Consider the following 14,942-nt stretch of genomic DNA (forward strand, 5'->3'; position numbering starts at 1 on the left):
ATACTTATTATAAATTAATAATTCAGGTATGAACATATTCTCATGTGGTTTTATTCAGACTCTAATAAGAATTGTCTATGTTTTTTTTTAAGGTAAAGTCAGTTTTGACAGCAGGGAAAGCGTGATCTTATGAATCAATCTGTTTTTTCCCCACAGATGAAGTGTCTAATAGCAGTGGGCATGCATTTGAGGCGGGAGGTGATAATTTCAAAGGAGATGTGAGGGGTAAGTTTTTTTTTCCACACAGAGAGTGGTGGGTGCCTGGAATGCACTGCCTGGGGCAGTGGTAGAGGCAGATACATTCGGGACTTTTAACAGACGTTTAGATAGGCACATGAATGCAAGGAAAATGGAAGGGTATGGACTTTGTGTAGTCAGAAGAGATTAGTTTAGTAGGCCATTTTATTGGGTCCGGCATAACATCATGGGCCAAAGGAGCTGTTCCTGTGAGGTACCATTCTGTGTTCTATGAAAGACAAAATAGCAAACTCCTGGACAATTTGGATATGAATCATCTTTATTAGAGTGGTGCAAAGTAGCATTTCATCCAACTATCAAAATCTCAAAATAATTAACATTCTGTTCAATATCTTAGCTCAAACTAAACAACCCTGAAACACTGGTAATAAATTATTATACAAGCACTACCAACATATAAGACATGATATACCTAACACTCTCAACTGATAATTTAAGGGCAATTTTATTTCAACAAGGAAAACAAGTCCCAAGAGGGAACTTTTTTTTAGACAAACTCTTGATGCCATCCAAAATGCTCAGTTTGCATATATCAATACACTCATTAGGATTGTGCTTGGAAACAGTTTCAGTCTTAGAAAACAAACATTATGAAATATAAACATAGCTCTGTCACATGATTTGCAATATAACTTTTTATAAAAGGAAACAAATCCCTTTAATTGAAGCATCTCGTTTCATCAGAAGAAAGGGAGGATTAACACTGCCAGCACTGTTTTACAAAAAACTAGTATATATACTATATCTCAGATCCAAAAAACACTTTGCGTAATAAGCTTAAGTAAAGGGAATAGTTACTGGGACATGAATAGCTAGCACACAGTGAGCTTAATGAAAATGAGTCCAGTCGGTGACCAACTCTACAGCATATACATTCCAAGTACAAATGCCCAGATTTCATTTCGGCAGTGTACCAATACGTCAGTTCTCACGCCCATCCTGTTTTGCAGCCGCCCCTTTATTTCCTACGCTGGAAGCTCTCGTTGTTGTTACTACGACATCACACCAAAAACGGGATTGTGCCGACAGATACTAGGGCCAAATTCTTCATAGTCTTTTTTTGTGTGGCACACCTGGTAAAACTCAGGCTGTTGAGCGGAAAAAAGAAGAAAAATACATCCAAGCGTGATAATGTGCATTAAAAATAATACGATTTTTAAAAATTTCTCATTGGTTATTCCCAATATTCTCTTAGCCATCCCCTTGTTTTTTTGGATCTTCACGCTCACAAGTCTTACAATCAAGGAATCAAATAATTATTACGGAGGAAGCCATTCAGTTTGTACTGGCCCTTAGGTGAGCAACGCTAGCTGACTCCAGTTACAATTTGTTGCTAATGCCCAGAGATGAGTTTGCATCCCTTAATTTTGTGCTGTCTTAGCCTACTTTTTTAACATTAAATTACAGCCTTGCAACAATGAAATCACTACCCACACTGTAAATTAAGTCATCTGTATGTGTTAGGGTTGTTTAGATGTCTGCAACAATGGTTTCAAGTCAGTTGAGCATCAGGGCAGCATCGCAGCATTTCGAACAACAGTATCACTTCCCTCTCTATTAAAAGTCTCACCTTGGAGCTAAATCATTGAGCTTCCCGCTCAGCAGCGTTATGAAGCTCTCTGCAAGCAGTGGCTTTCTCGAGGGCAGTTATGGATGGGTAACAAATGCTGGCCCTGTCGGTCCATGGTCTCTTATGCCACGATGAGGCCACCCTCAGGGTGGAGCAGCAATACCTCACATTCCATCTCGGTAGCCTCCAAACTGACGGCATGAATGTCGAATTCTCCTTCCGGTAAAATACTTCCTTCCCCACTCTGACCTCTGACCTCTTCTCACCTAACACCTCCCCCTGGTGCCCCTCTTCCTTCTCTTTCTCCTGTGGTCCACTCTCCTGCCCTGTCAGACTCCCTCATCTCCAGTCTTTTACCTTTCCCACCACCTGGCTTCTCCTATCATCTTCTATCTATTCTTCTCCCCCTCCCTCCACCTTTTTATTCTGACATCTTCCTCCTTCCTTTCCAGTCCCGATGAAGAATCTTAGTCTGAAACATTGACTGCTTGTTCATTTCTATAAATTCGGTCTGACTTGCTGAGTTCTTCCAGCATTTTGTGTGTGTTACTCTGGGTTTTCAGCTTCTGCAGAATTTCTTGTGTTTATTTTATATATATAGTTAGATATAAATCTTATTGGAATTTATGGTATGTTTTATGTACTGCACTGTACAGCTATTACAAACCAACAAAATTCACGACATACGCCAGTGATATTAAACCTGATTCTGATTTTGAATCAGGGCACCTCCAGCACCCAGGACATGCCCTTTTCTCACTGTTACCAACAGGCAGGAGGTACAGAAGCCTGAAGGCACACACTCAGCAATCCAGGAACAGCTTCCCCTCTGCCATGCGATTCTTAAATGGACATTGAATCTTTGGACACTACCTCACTTTTTTTTAAATATACAGTATTTCTGTTATTGCACTTTTTTAATGTATTCAATATATGTAATTGATTTACTTGTTTATTTTTTTTATTTTTTTAAATTTTTTTTTCTCTCTGCTAGATTACGTATTGCATTGTACTGCTGCTGCTAAGCTAACAAATTTCACGTCACATGCCGATGATTCTGATTCATAAAAATATGCACTTTCAGAAGGAAACCAAAGGATTTTCCTGGCTGCTTCAATCAGAACTGCGTTGTTCACTTACCGTTGATGCCAACATGGAGCCACCAAACCAAACAGCATATCGCTGCATGTGATGCGTTATCGCCTGAACCTCAATTGGCTTCGGCTTATCAAAGAAAACAAAAACGAATAAGCAGTCTTTAAAAGTATATAATTTGCAAGGTTTTACTGCCATTATAGTGTATAAGCATTTGATTCCACTTTAAGAACATGCTCCTGTTTAATTTTTGGTTTATGCATTTTATCAGGTTAATTAGTATAATTAAATTTCAAACATCTTTAAATTGTATTTTTTATATGGAAACTAACTTTCTATGCCCCTGTTTTTATTAAGGTATGTTTCTGCACAATACAGGTAGTTAAAATTATGATTGATTTAGATTAGAAGACCATATCATGTAGTTAAAGCTATAGCTGAAGCATTTAGTACAGAAAGCAGATAAACCTCTACACATTGAAGAGGCTGCATATATCACTCACAGAGCTAAATATTTAAGCAGAATCCACAGTAACATCTTAGTTTAGACTGTTCTCTCATCCATCAATCATTGATACAAATCGATATTAAAACAGGGTGGATTAATTTAGTCAGATGTTGGGTAAAAGCTGAGGTGATTGAGTTCAGCTGTAACTTCAATGCAGTATATGTAGTAGAGCTAAGTGAAAATACTGCCAGGTAATACAAATTGGTGATTTTTTAAAATTACAGCCCAACATATCAAAGTGCCTTTTCTCAAAATGGAATACACACATCATCATCTTTATGTGCCGTGTCACATGACGTGGGCGATCGTGGTCTTTGACCATGGCTGTTCTTGGCAAATTTTTCTACGGAAGTGGTTTGTCATTGCCTTCTTCTGGGCAGTCCCTTTACAAGACAGATGACCCCAGCCATGATCAGTACTCTTCAGAGATTGTCTGCCTGACATAGGTGGTTACATAACCAGGACTTGTGACCATCCACTACCTGCTCCCATAGCTTACACACACACAATACAATCAAATCATATTGAAGGGAACACTGAAAGAAAGCTGTTCTTTTTAAAACAATTCAAGAATTTTAGGCCAACCCAAATTTATCTTTACTAAGTAACAGTGAGGATTTCAGAACAATCACTCAAGTCAAAGTTATTGCTTTAAGTGATATCATTCAACAGTAATTGTATTGTACACATCTGCTGTGATTCAACATATTCTGTCCCCTCTTTAAAGCAAAGCATTGAAGTATATCCGGAAGGAAAATTATCTTTATGGTTGTACTTTTTAAATTAACTAAAAATGAGAGAAAAAGAAGAAAATTGGAAAATATCCACCTTTATGCGACCAGCACTAAGCTGTTCACTAATTTTTAATCTTGCATCCACTACTCTCTTTAGATCTCTTTGTAGACGACGTCCAAAATCCCTAAACATTGTCGAACCTCCAGAAAGCACTATATTCTGCAAGAAACAATCAATTAAAAATTACGTTCTCATGTTGTGTGTGTCTAATTTCAGCTTAAGCTGTGTGACATATCCGTGCATATAAAGAAAATGCAAATGCTGTACAGCTGGAATGATATTAAAAATAAACAAAATTGAAATATAGTGCTCCAGTAAGCCTCTCACCCCCTACTATCAGCTTGATGAAAAGTCCGGCCTGAAATGTAGACTGCTATTTCCCTCCATAGAAGCTGCCTGGCGTGCAGAGTTCCTCCAGTATTTTATTATCAACATAAATACTTCTTTTTCACCATCATCAAATTCAATTCTCCTTAAGTATATCCAAGATAGTACTGTGCCTCCAGGTGATAGCAAGTTCCATACTCTCAGCTATTTCTGCATAAAGAACTACTCATTTATTTGACGTCTGTAATATAAGCACTCAAAATTGACATGTACGGGAGCTCTATTACGACCGTCATGTCTGTGTAGGTTAAAAAGGAGCATCACAACCACATGCCTCTTCTAATACTGGGTCTATGGCCCTGGAAATCTGAGTTTTTTTTAATGTTTTCTGCTTCTCCCATCCTTCCAGGAAGTAAGTGTCAGCATTTTTTTTCTGGTGGAAAGATTTCTTTTCATCTCCCCTCTAATGCATCTACCAAATACTTTGATTCTATGCCATCTGGTTTGGGTCCCTTGGCCAAAGGAAATAAGCCCTGACCATTATCTTTAAAGGGTCATAATTTGAAAAGTCTCATGATGCATCTTCAGTTCAAATGAAAACAACCTAATCTTTTCCTATAAAAGTTGCTGGTGAAAGCAGCAGGCCAGGCAGCATCTCTAGGAAGAGGTACAGTGGACATTTCAGGCCGACACCCTTCGTCAGCACTAACTGAAGGAAGAATGAGTAAGGGATTTGAAAGTGGGAGGGGGAGGGAGAGATCCAAAATGATAGAGGAGGCTGTGGATAGACATGTCAGAATGGGAATGGAATGGGATTACTCCTCTACTGTAAAGATGAAGCCACACTCAGGTTGGAGGAACAACACCTTATATTCCGTCTGGGTAGCCTCCAACCTGATGGCATGAACATCGACTTCTCTAACTTCCGCTAATGCCCCACCTCCCCCTCGTACCCCATCTGTTACTTATTTTTATACACACATTCTTCCTCTCACTCTCCTTTTTCTCCCTCTGTCCCTCTGAATATACCCCTTGCCCATCCTCTGGGTCCCTCCCCCTTGTCTTTCTTCCCGGACCTCCTGTCCCATGATCCTCTCGTATCCCCTTTTGCCAATCACCTGTCCAGCTCTTGGCTCCATCCCTCCCCCTCCTGTCTTCTCCTATCATTTTGGATCTCCCCCTCCCCCTTTCAAATCCCTTACTCACTTTTCCTTCAGTTAGTCCTGACGAAGGGTCTCGGCCTGAAACGTCGACTGCACCTCTTCCTGGAGATGCTGCCTGGCCTGCTGCATTCACCAGCAACTTTTATGTGTGTTGCTTGAATTTCCAGCATCTGCAAAATTCCTGTCGTTTTCTAATCTTTTCCTGGCAGTTCTCAAATCTATACGTTTCAAAACTTGGCAAAATCTTCATAAATCTCCTCTGAATTGTCTTTTCTGTGATGTAGTGACCAGAACTATACCAAATAATCAAGCCCTGGGAAAATGCCTCTGACTATCCACACGATCAAGGAAAAAAGGCTGAGTTCACTTAACATTGAAGCGACGGAGAATGAGAGGTGACCTGATAGAGGTGTATAAGATGATGAGAGGCATTGATTGTGTGGATAGTCAGAGGCATTTTCCCAGGGCTGAAATGGCTAGCATGAGAAGACATGTTTTTAAGGTGCTTGGAAGCAGGTACAGAGGAGATGTCAGGGGTAAGTTTTTTTACACCGAGAGTGGTGAGTTCATGGAATGGGCTGCCGGCGACAGTGGTGGAGGTGGATACGCTAGGGTCTTTTAAGAGACTCCTGGATATCGATATGGAGCTCAGAAAAATAGAGGGCTATGGGTAACCCTAGGTAATTTCTCAGGTAAGGACATGTTCAGCACAGCTTTGTGGGCCGAAGGGCCTGCATTGTGTTGTAGGTTTTCTAAATTTTCTGTTCTCATTAGGCATGCTCCCCAATCCAGGCAACATCCCTGTAAATCTCCTCTGCACCCTTTCTATGGTTTCCACATCCTTCCCGTTGTGAGGTGACCAGAACTGAGCTCAGTACTCCAAGTGGGGTCTGACCAGGGTCCTATGTAGCTACAACATTACCTCTTGGCTCCTAAACTCAGTCCCACGATTGATGAAGGTCAATGCACCGTATGCTTTCTTAACCACAGAGTCAACCTGCACAGCAGCCTTGAGTGTCCTATGGACTTGGACCCCAAGATCCTTCTGATCCTCCATACTGCGAAGAATCTTACCATTAATACTATATTCTGTCATCATATTTGACCTACCAAAATGAACCACCTCACACTTACCTGGGTTGAACTCCATCTGCTACTTCTCAGCCAATTTTTGCATCCTATCAATGTTTTTATGTTGTTTGGCTCTATAACCTGCTCTGAGTGCCTCACAACACTTTTTCCCCTCTAAGCATATTATCTACTGCACTCTTAATTTATCAATAGTTATATCCCTCTGAATCCCACCATACAATTTCTTTACAATATGTTTACAATACAAAGGAAAGACAAACTATGAATTATTTTTTAAATGCAATATTCACTTAAGGCGATCATTAAAAGTGCAACAGTGCCACCTAGCCCCTACACCGTCAGCCTGAGAGAGTAAATAAGGGAAAAAACAAATACAGAAGAACTTTTTCTGAAAAATAAGCTGTTAAAAGAATCAGAGAAAATGGGACCAATGATAAAAAGAATATAGCAACTGAACACAGTACATGATCATCATCATCAGGTGTGCCCAGTTTGAGCTTTGACTGCCATGGCCCACACACTCCTGTTTCGGGTCAAGTGGATCAATTCACTGGTATTCATTCCCAGTTCTCTGGCTGCTGTCTCCATCATCATTTGTTTCTGCCTTCCTCTTGCTTTCTTCCCTTTAATCTTTCCCATAATTAAAGTACATTCTAACTTCTCTTTCCTAATCACATGTCCAATGAAGTTACATTGCCTTTTTATGATCTCATACATTATTTCTCTTTTTGTGCTTGGCCTGTTCATGACATCCTCGTTAGATATTCATTTCATCCATGATATTCTTTGCATCCTCCTCAAAAACCACATCTCTGCTGCTTCAATTCATTTCCTCATGTTACTAGATATTGTCCAACATTCTGAGCCATACAGTATAACTGGATAAACGTAACATTTCAGTACTCTGAGGCATATATAGTTGTTGAAGAAAGTGCAAAAATGGGTCTATCTATCAATTGCAAAAAGACAGAATGTATGGTGATATCCAAAAAGAAGGAGATTCCTATCTGCAGGCTGAGAATAAACGGGGAAGACATAAGACAAGTAAAGAACTTCTGCTACTTGGGAAGCTGGGTGACATCAGATAGCAGGTGCGACTTGGACATCAAAATAAGAATAGGCATGGAAAAAGACACCTTTACGAGAATGAAGTGTATACAGTACATGTTAGGGGCCTATAATCAAAGGGTTTTGACAAAATAAGCAGTCAATATTTTCCTTTAAGGGATACCCAAAACTGGGTTCATTAATGCAAGGCAGGCGCCAATAAATCCAGAACAGAATACAAGACATTGGTATTAGCCCTTCAGTGATTACTTCACTTAACCATTGACCATAAGACAATAATACATAAAAGCAGAATTAGGCTATTCAGTCCATCAAGTCTGCTGTGCCATTCTATCATAGCTGTTCAATTATCCCTCAATCCCATTCTCCTTCTTTCTCCCTGTTTCCTTCGACGCCCTTAGTAATCTGGAACCTATCAACCTCTGCTTTAAATAACTTCTTAACACAAGGAGTGGTTGAGCAAGTAAAGTGGATAGATGTATAAAAACTGTTTAGATCATAACTAAATTTGGGATGGAGGCTTGCATGGTGCATAAATATGGGCTAAGACCAGCTGGGTGAAAACAATTGCATCTGCAATGCAGGTGCCAACAGTTGCAGAGAGCAGAAGCCTATTACGCCATGGAGACACAAGGCATTGAAACAGGTCCTTTCAACCTACTGTCTCCACATCAAACATCAAGGGCAGCACCATAGTATAATGGTTAGCAGCAAGTTTTACAGTACAGGTGACCCAGGTTCACTGCCTGTACGTTCTCCCCGTAAAAATACGGGCTTCCTCCAGGTGCTCCAGGTGTTTCCATCCACAGTCCAAAGATGTACCAGCTGGTAGGTTAATGGGTCATTGTAAATTGTCCTGCGATTAGGGTAGGATTAAAGCAGGGGACTGCTGGGCAGCATAGCTCGAAGGGCCTACTCTATTCCACATTGTAGCTCAGTAAAATAAAGCATCAATCCCACTTTCTCTCCTCTCATACAATCAACTCCCCACTCCCCTCCCACCGGCAACCCTATTGAATTCAAGGGACCAGTTACAAGCTGTTGACTTCTGTTGCTTTAAGCTATTTCATCTTGTAGGTTGAGCTGTCAAAAAAAAGGATGCAGACTTTTACTTTGATCTGCAGTATGCCTTTTATTTTAGCGATTTTATTACCTTATACAGTGGCCGCCTTACATCAATTGGACAATTTTGTATTACTTCATCAACCACATCTGAAATCGGCTGCATAAAATCTGGATTTGCAAACTGTAAAAATAATATAAAATTTGAATTTTCACTTTTTTCAATTGCACATACATGGGGAATGTCATCTACATTCACAATAAAGTCCCCAATTAAATAATAGCATCTCTCATTAATACAAGATAAATCTTTCTGGGATGCTAAGATTTAAAGGTGAAACAATTAAATAGTTAAAGGGTAATGCTCAACTTTAGCAACTGTTTAAATTCACCTCTTTATAATCTACAATATTATGGACCAATGCCCTCAAACTACTGTTAGATTACAGTTGCAGCATATCATGGGATCTAAAGAAGTTTGAGCTGGGGGTTACAAAGTTCAAAGTAAATTTATTATCAAAGTATGTATACCATATACAACCTTAAGATTCATTTTACATTCTGCAGTGGCAAACTTCACCCACACGGTTACCTTCAATTGTTTCTAATCAGCCTCCTTCACCTTTCATCATTATCTACAATCTCTCCTTTCTAAATCTAAATTATTGTTTCCTAGACCTTGCCTCAATGTTTACTCTGCACCCCAAACAGTCACCTCCTTATCCTCCAAAATGTTTTCAACTTTTGTTGCTGCAATCACCCGAATTTCATACACCACCCCTCTCCTTCCCCTAATCCATCCTCTCATTAGGACTTCCATTAAACTATGGCCTCACTTCTCACTTTCTGCCCATTACGCAACTGTCGTTTCGGGCATCAGCAATGATCCCCCATCTCTGACCATGTTCATGGTTTCCTTTATCATGTCAGCAGTTTCCTCTCGGTTCTCACTACTGTCAGTCATGCAAGTCCCAGGTGGAGGCTCAGGAATACCGTCGCGCTCAGATGTAGAAGGATTCTTCATTGCTGTTTCTGTAACAATTCCTTTTTACCAGTCAGGGTTGTTAGCCTGAGTTGAACTCCCGAACCTGGAGGACTGGTGGACCACTCTTAGTCCGGCCTGACTCCAGCCAACACGGCTCTCCAGGTCGTTGAGGCACACCAGCCTCCAAACCCAACAACAAGGCGGTTACACTCTTGGAGGATTAACCCTCAAGCCATTCCACAAATCATTAAAATAGAAATGGTCATTGAAAGTAATTAACAATATTCATTAAGATTGTCTTTGATCTGCTATTTTCCCTCCATCTTTTGGTTGGTTAGACACCATTAAATATTAAACTCCCTGCCACCATTTGATCACATGAGACTGTCCTCCATGACTTTTGGAACGTGGGATGAAATGCTCTTTGACTAGGAGTATTTACAGTGCAGGGAAATTACATCAGTACCAACTTGCAAAAGCACGTCTTCAGGCTCAAAGACAGCTTATATCCTACGATAGGATGGGCCCTTGACCTCAGAATCTACTTCATTAAGGCCTTGCACTTTACTTTCTACCTGTACTGCCCTTTCTCAGTAACTGGAACACTTTATTCCGCATTCTGTTATTGTTTTCCCCTACACTACCTCAATGCACTACTGTAATGAAATGATTTGCATGGATGGTATGCAAGGCAATGTTTTTCACTGACTTTTGACAACAATATACTAATTTACTAGTTTACCAAAGCATTTTCAGACTGGAACAAAGTTTTCTTACATCAGTCTCACTTCTCCTTTTGAACCCATTGCATAATCATAACTGCTCCAATTCAAAGTGCAAGATAGAGAACAAATAGGGAGGTAATGTAAGAGATTGCAAATTATGAAATTAATTGTTCAATAGTTTTCATTCACAGATAAAATCTTTTGGATTTGATCTCTACATTTTTGACCAAGCTGACACAGGATAAGAAACAAGATACAGAACACACTTAAAAAAAAGAATCAGAGCATGGTAGATACTTTCACCTCAGGATGGAAGAAGATTTCGGGCCCCAGAAACCTTTCGTAGCCAACATCCACAGCAAATTGCCGCTTGCTAACAGCATTGATGCCGACATATGGCTTAATCCATTTCCCAGGATCTGTATCATACTTGGTAAATTCCTTAACTATATCTGGGCAGATATAACAGTACCTCTCCTAGAAAAAAATACAAATTACAAAAGCTGTCATCACCAAAGGTCATAAAAATCAGAAAAATCATAAGGGTGTAATGCTGAGCGATTACAAGACTTTAATCAGACCACATTTGGAGTACTGTGGGCAATTTTGGGCCTCTTGTCTATGTTGGCATTGGAGAGTATTTAGAAGAAGTTTATGAGAATGATCCAAGGAATGAAAGACTTAATGCTTGAGGAGCATTTGATGGCTCTGGCCCTGTACTTGCTAAAGTTTAGAAGATTGAGGGGAATCTCATTGAAACTACTGAACATTGAAAGGCCTAGATATATTGCACGGGAAGAGGATGTTTCCAACAGTGGGGAGGTCTAAGACTGAGGCACAGCCTCAGAATAGAAGGGCGTCCTTTTAAAACAGCGACAATGAGGAATTTCTTTAGCCAGAGGGTGGTGAATCTGTGGAACTCATTGCCACAGACGGCTGTGGAGGCCAAGTCATTGGGTATATTTAAAGCGGAGGTTGATAGATCATTGACTAGCTGGGACATTAAAGGTTACGGATAGAAAGCAGGAGAATGGGGTTGAGAGAGAAAATAAATCAGCCATGATTGAGCGGTGAAGCAGACTCAGTGGGACAAATAGCCTAACTCAGCTCTTATAATATATGGTCTATGGGTCTGTGAAAAGTGTGAGCAAATAGCACAAAAATATTTTGATTCTTTGCTGTGAATGATACAATGTAGATGAGATGGCTAATGAAGAGGAAGATTAATCTTGGCCCTAACTAACTGACTGATTATTTGACGTGTTCAATAAAAGACCATGTTCGCACTCAGAATGCATTACAGAAAACTGAAAAAAACCTGGAATTACAGAAATATCAGAATTACTGCCAAAAGAAACTGGAATGGCACATTGGGAAACTGTATGCAACAAACTAGTGAATCTTCAGCAATCAATATTAGTGAACAGAAAATCACCAGTTTGATATAACAATCCACGGCCTCCCCTACTGTCATGAAGATGCCACACTTGGGTTGGAAGAACAATGCCTTATATTCCATCTGGGTAACCTCCAACCCGCCAGCATGAACATCGATTTCTCAAACTTCCAGTGATGCCCTCTCTCCCCTTCACCATTCCCCATCCCCTTTACCCCCTCTCACCTTATCTCCTTGCCTGCCCATTGCCTCCCTCTGGTGGTCCTCCATCCTTTTCTTTCTTCCATGGCCTTCTGTCCTCTCCCATTAGATTCCCCCTTCTCCAGCCTTGTGTCTCGTTCACCAATCAACTTCCCAGCTCTTTACTTCACCCCTCCCCCCTCCCGGTTCCACCTACCACCTTGTGTTTCTCTCTCCCCTCCTCCACCTTTTAACTCTATTCCTCATCTTTTTTTCTCTACACCTGCCGAAGTGTCTCGGCCCAAAACATTGACTGTTCTTTTTTCCATAGATGGTGTTTGACCTGCTGAGTTCCTCCAGCATTTTGTGTGTGTTGCTTGGATTTCCAGCATCTGCAGATTTTCTTTTGTTTATTACCAGTTTGGGGTTCATTACAGAAAATATTTGAATTTAAAATCTAATTCATGAAACCACTTAAATTGTGATAATGAAAGTTAACTTATTAACTTTTTGAGCTTCATCATTACAAATACAAGATTTGAGCTTTAGATATGACATCAATTTATTATACTGCCAATATTTCTGTATTATCTGGTCTGACTGCAGTATCAATGCACGTTATGCTAGAGCCTCTGGAGAAACCCATATTTGACACTTATTATTAACTGCATGTAGTTTGAATTGAGTCACAGCGTTCTACAACCACATCACTCCACCACATCCACATCAGCTTTCATGCCCCATTACGGTGCAATATCCTTCTAGTGACCCTCCTGAGCACCCGGTTCAAAATCATTCCAATTTCCCTCCCCATAACCTCAGCAACCCATCTGTTCTCCGCCTTCTCCAAATGCAAACTAGAGGAACAGCATCTCATTTCCAGCCTGGGTTGTAGATACCCCATGAACATTGAATTCTTTAACTGCAGGCAAACTGCCGCCAACCCTTTCTGTCTTCCTTGCTTCATTCCTTCCAAATCTCTGCACACTTCCCTCGTTCCTTCCCCCCTGCCCCCTTTGTATCCATCGACCCATCATCCCTCAACTGGCTTCACTCACCACCTTCCTTTCATCTCAGATTCTGTAATCTGCAGCTGTTTGTTTCTCCACCAATCACTTCCTAACCTCTGTCACCATCTCCACTCCCACCCCACCTGTCTCCATTTACCTATCAACCTCTCCACACCTCTGTCACCATCTCCACTCCCACCCCACCTGTCTCCATTTACCTATCAACCTCTCCACACCTCTGTCACCATCTCCACTCCCACCCCACCTGTCTCCATTCACCTATCAACCTCTCCACACCTCCGTCACCATCTCCACTCCCACCCCACCTGTCTCTATTCACCTTTCAACCACTCCACACCTCTGTCACCATCTCCACTCCCACCCCACCTGTCTCCATTCACCTATCAACCACTCCACACCTCCGTCACCATCTCCACTCCCACCCCACCTGTCTCCATTCACCTATCAACCACTCCACACCTCCGTCACCATCTCCACTCCCACCCCACCTGTCTCTATTCACCTATCAACCACTCCACACCTCTGTCACTATCTCCATTCCCACCCCACCTGTCTCTATTCACCTATCAACCACTCCACACCTCTGTCACCATCTCCACTCCCACCCCACCTGTCTCCATTCCCCTATCAACCACTCCACACCTCCGTCACCATCTCCACTCCCACCCCACCTGTCTCCATTCACCTATCAACCACTCCACAGATCTGTCACCATCTCCATCACCATCTCCACTCCCACCCCACCTGTCTCCATTCACCTATCAACCACTCCACACCTGTGTCACCAAATCCACTCCCACCCCACTTGTACCCATTCACCTATCAACCACTCCACACCTCCATCACCATCTCCACTCCCACCCCACCTGTGTCCATTCACCTATCAACCACTCCACACCTGTGTCACCAAATCCACTCCCACCCCACTTGTCTCCATTCACCTATCAACCACTCCACACCTCCGTCACCATCTCCACTCCCACCCCACCTGTCTCCATTCACCTATCAACCACTCCACACCTCTGTCACCATCTCCACTCCCACCCCACCTGTCTCCATTCACCTATCAACCACTCCACACCTCCGTCACCATCTCCACTCCCACCCCACCTGTCTCCATTCACCTATCAACCACTCCACACCTCTGTCACTATCTCCACTCCCACCCCACCTGTCTCCATTCACCTATCAACCACTCCACACCTCTGTCACCATCTCCACTCCCACCCCACCTGTCTCCATTCACTCATCAACCACTCCACACCTCTGTCACCATCTCCACTCCCACCCCACCTGTCTCTTTTCATCTATCAACCACTCCACACCTCTGTCACCATCTCCACCCCCACCCCACCTGTCTCCATTCACCTATCAACCTCTCCACACCCCTGATACTGTCTCCACTCCCACCCCACCTGTCTCCATTCACCTATCAACCACTCCACACCTCTGTCACTATCTCCACTCCCACCCCACCTGTGTCCATTCGCCCATCAACCACTCCACACCTCTGTCACCATCTCCACCTCCACCACCCCCCCCCCATGTCCATTAGCCTATTAGCCAGTACGTGTTGGACTGTGGAAGGACCGAGAGGAAACCCACGTACACACTGGAAGGAACATATATATTTGTTTACAGAAGACACCGGAATTGAACTCCAAACTGCAATGCCCCGAGCTTTAAT

At 41.9% G+C, this 14,942-nt stretch overlaps 1 protein-coding gene across 4 annotated transcripts in view; it reads right to left on the reverse strand.

Annotated features, from left to right (window-relative positions):
* Window positions 1-505: 505 nt before the first annotated feature.
* The window catches only part of LOC134343662 (actin-related protein 3B), a 107,971-nt gene continuing 93,534 nt past the window's right edge, over window positions 506-14,942 (reverse strand). For all 4 annotated transcript variants that reach the window (XM_063042422.1, XM_063042423.1, XM_063042426.1 and 1 more), the window contains 5 exons: window positions 10,952-11,125; window positions 9,030-9,122; window positions 4,260-4,385; window positions 2,969-3,052; window positions 506-1,346 (listed from right to left, as the gene is read on the reverse strand). In XM_063042422.1, the coding sequence (XP_062898492.1) occupies window positions 1,251-1,346; window positions 2,969-3,052; window positions 4,260-4,385; window positions 9,030-9,122; window positions 10,952-11,125 (573 nt within the window). In that variant the 3' untranslated portion in view covers window positions 506-1,250. The remainder of the gene's footprint in view (window positions 1,347-2,968; window positions 3,053-4,259; window positions 4,386-9,029; window positions 9,123-10,951; window positions 11,126-14,942) is intronic.

This window comes from Mobula hypostoma, chromosome 3 (genome assembly GCF_963921235.1).
Source record: "Mobula hypostoma chromosome 3, sMobHyp1.1, whole genome shotgun sequence".
Classification (NCBI taxonomy): Eukaryota; Metazoa; Chordata; class Chondrichthyes; order Myliobatiformes; family Myliobatidae; genus Mobula; species Mobula hypostoma.